This window comes from Cicer arietinum, chromosome 4 (genome assembly GCF_000331145.2).
Source record: "Cicer arietinum cultivar CDC Frontier isolate Library 1 chromosome 4, Cicar.CDCFrontier_v2.0, whole genome shotgun sequence".
NCBI lineage: Eukaryota > Viridiplantae > Streptophyta > Magnoliopsida > Fabales > Fabaceae > Cicer > Cicer arietinum.
This window is the reverse complement of record NC_021163.2, coordinates 46,880,211-46,883,952: the sequence shown is the minus strand read 5'-3', so window position 1 is coordinate 46,883,952 and position 3,742 is coordinate 46,880,211. Positions and strand designations below refer to the sequence as shown.

At 30.3% G+C, this 3,742-nt stretch overlaps 1 protein-coding gene across 1 annotated transcript; it reads right to left on the bottom strand.

Annotated features, from left to right (window-relative positions):
- Positions 1 to 234: 234 nt before the first annotated feature.
- Positions 235 to 2,348, bottom strand: LOC101500842 (alpha-1,6-mannosyl-glycoprotein 2-beta-N-acetylglucosaminyltransferase). Its single transcript, XM_004515997.4, has one exon. It carries the CDS (start codon positions 1,862 to 1,864, stop codon positions 542 to 544), a length of 1,323 nt encoding a protein of 440 aa, XP_004516054.1. The 5' UTR covers positions 1,865 to 2,348; the 3' UTR covers positions 235 to 541.
- Positions 2,349 to 3,742: the final 1,394 nt, after the last annotated feature.

Below are 3,742 nucleotides of genomic sequence, written 5' to 3'. Positions count from 1 at the left end.
TGTTAAAAAGTCCACCACCACAATCTGCCATGGCCAACATTTGACAACATTGCTATGAACTAAATTGCATATTGCAAAACAATAGCGGTTTGTTAAAATTTCGCTACACTAGTGCTATAGCCGCTATTTGATAACACTCACACAGATAAGATTTTAAAGACGATACCAGAAAGTTACTCTTCATTAACACATTAGTAGATAACCAATGAATACCGTCAGATTCAGTAACTGATATATGGTAAAACATGAATATATATATAAAATTAAGGGCCTCAAAGGCCCCTAAAACACACAGACATATCAGTTCACATAATACAAAAAGCTTCCTTCATCTGAGGAAGAAACAATGAGTAAATATTAATTCAGTGTTACAACTAGTACATAAGATTTAGTGGTAGTATGATTATGGATCCTAAAACTATTTGTAAAGCTCTAATATGAATTCCTGTATTGCAGAACCTAATTTTCTCACATTAACCAAATTAAAAATAAAAAACTAGTATAGATAAGAGAAAAAAAGAAGCAAGCAGAAACTGAAATCTTACAAGGAAGATGCAGTGCCTTTGGAGAGATACATGTTGGCGAAACTCAAACATAAATGGCGATCTCTGTCGTCTCCCCAACCTCCCCAACCTTTAAACCCGGCTTTATAACCAGGCTGATTCTTATAGACATGAACATCCCAATCTGAATCAATGTTAGCAACCTTGTCAGGCTCTTCTACACGAATATTCGCCATGCCATTATCAATGCAAGCCTTATTCTCTCCTTGACCCTGATGCAAACCACATTTCCCAAAGTGAACGGCACTAGTCCTAGAGCCTCGTAACGTATAGACAGGACTACCGAACGAGGGATAAACCGTTGCCCACATAGTGATATCCCAATTATAGTCATCAAAGAAGCAAAACTCTCTAGCCTTATTGTGTATTTTCCTCCAAACAGTTCGATTGAAAGAGTAACCTATGTTTCCCATTCTCTCTGCAATTAAACTCTCCCATTCTTCACCTCTTGAGTTCACATCAGAAGGTGCTAAGTTTGCAGCATAACAATCAGGGCACTTCTTAGGCTTCAACGAAGTTAGAATCTGTAGATTCCGATATGCGTTTGGAAATATGAAGTGGTCTTCTTCGATAAAAAGAATATGACCCGAATGCACTCTAGTCTCTCTCAATCCATCCCATATCATGTTCATCATCCACCACCAATGATGTTTCAACGATACAATCTTCGGCGATCGGTGGTTTCCATACTGATCAGGATTCCCCTCACAATGTTTTCCTTTCGCATCATCTTTGTCCTTGCAATCACCAACTGAAACACCAGGAAAGCTATTCTGAAACAAATGAGGCGAATACGGAGCATAAATCTGTTTAACTTGGCAAAACCTAATACCACCGACGATCTTATTCATGTTCTCAAAATAACCATCATGACTAACAATTAGTAAAGTCTCATTAATCCCTACAACCTTAGAAAGACTCTCAACAACAACTTTAAGATACTGCGGCCGGTTATGAACATACAAAACAACAATGATAGCATCCTTAGCAAGAGTTGGATACAAATCCAAGTTTCTTGGAGGCATACCATTTAGTTTTTCCAATTTCAGTGATAAATCAGTCTGTTGAGGAAGACTTTGCAACTTTGTAAACATCAAATCACTATGATACCCAGAAGAACTATCATCATCAACACTATCTAAATCATGACTCCTAATGTTTGGTGTTGAATTTGATCCAAGTAAAAAAATCAAAATCACAACACCACATAAAGTAACAAACACCACAGATAACAAACGGCGCAAAGCCAAATCTCTAAGGCGTGGTTTCTTAGAAGAAGCCATAATATAATAACTAACCATACAGTTATACACAAATCATAAAAAAATACTCTAAATTCATAAAATTACATCAAACATAGCTTTTATACATCAAATTGATAAAAAAAAAAAAAAAAAAAAGTTTTAGCATGAAAAACCTATGATGGTGAGATTGTTGGGTTGAAGGTTGAAGCAGAAAACGAAAAACCCACTTCTAGATGAAGACAAAGATCAAAACTTTACACTTCCCCTTGCAAATGGAAGAAAAAGCAGATGTAAAAGTTCATACCCAATTGGGTTTTCTTATCAGAAATGGAATTTGGAAAAAAGGGGTTAGAACATCGATTATGTCAAAAATTGAAGAGTAAAAAATGGTTTTTGATATTGGAAAAATCAAACTTAGAAAACACGAAAAGAGAAAGAAAGAGAGATTTGAACTATCTGCAGGCGAAAGGTCAGTCGGGTCTGGATTGATGGTTTGGGGATCCGACTACTAGTAAGTCAGTCATGCTGGAAATTTTCTTGGTCAATTTTAGCTCTATACTGTAATTATTATACTTGTGAATTTTATTTTACAATTATTATACTTGTGAATTAACTTTCAATTAATATCTGGTTAACATAAAAAAGTATATGATGTTGGTTACATTAGATTTTTGTGGCTTTAATTAATGTTTGTTTATGAGACATTAGTGTGAGACTGCTCATATGAATACTCATGTAACTACTTATACTATATTTAGTTTTATTAGATAATGTATTTTTATTTATGACATTGGTTTTCTAATTTCACACACAATTTTTGTCAGTTTTTTAGATTTTTAAATTGAAAAATGATGATGCAACATATTTTTAATGATATAATATATGAGTGAAATAATTAATATGTACGAAAGTACCATAAAAACAATCTAAAAATATTAGTTTCAATTTTTAAAATTTTTCATTTTTATAATTTAATTAATTATATATAATAAATTAATGCATCTAAATGGTTATATCTTAAAAAATTATATATTAAATTATTTAAAATATATTACATCACTATTTTTTAGTTAAAAAATATGATAAAGAGAACAAAATTATAATTAATCCAATTTAATCTATAAATCATTTTAGCCTAATTTTGTCAGCGTGGCAATTCTACAAAGATTGTTTACTCTCATGCATTTGACATTAAATGCAATTAAAAAAATTGTAGTATAAAAATAATTAAATAATTTGTAGTACAAAAATATCCAAATTAAAAATGTCACGGAGGAATGTTTTCTATTCATTTCACATATAACCCAATTATTTCTAATAGAAATCATCAACAAAATTAATGAAAAGTTAAAAAGCTATTAAGTGTATTTTTTTCTCCTTGATTTCGTAGTCATTCATGATTCTTATTGATTTCAGATTTAATATATTTATTTCTTACAAAAATTATTATCCTTACTTTCACATTCCATTCCCTGAGTCATTCACACCCTCAATCATCCATAAATTAAACGGTTTGCACAAAATCATAATTTCCATTTTAAAATAACTAAGAAACTATATAATCTGCATAGGAAAAAAAACTATATAATTTCCCTCAAAAAGAAAAACAAACTATATAATTATTATTTAATTTAAATATACTTTTTGTATCTGTAAATATATCAATTTTCTGTTTTAGTATCTGTAAAAAAAATTTGTTTGCAAGAACAAAAACTGAACAATATTATATTTGCAGAGACAAAAAACATATTTTTCTTTTTCAATTCACGTTTTTGTAACGTTCACTTGACATTATAGACCAAAAATATTTTTTTTTCATATTGCAAAGATGAAATTCGAATAATTTTTTTTACAAAAACTAAAACTAAAAACTATTATATTTATATAGACAAAAAATATATTTAAATCTTATTATTTGCATTACCTCTTAATTAA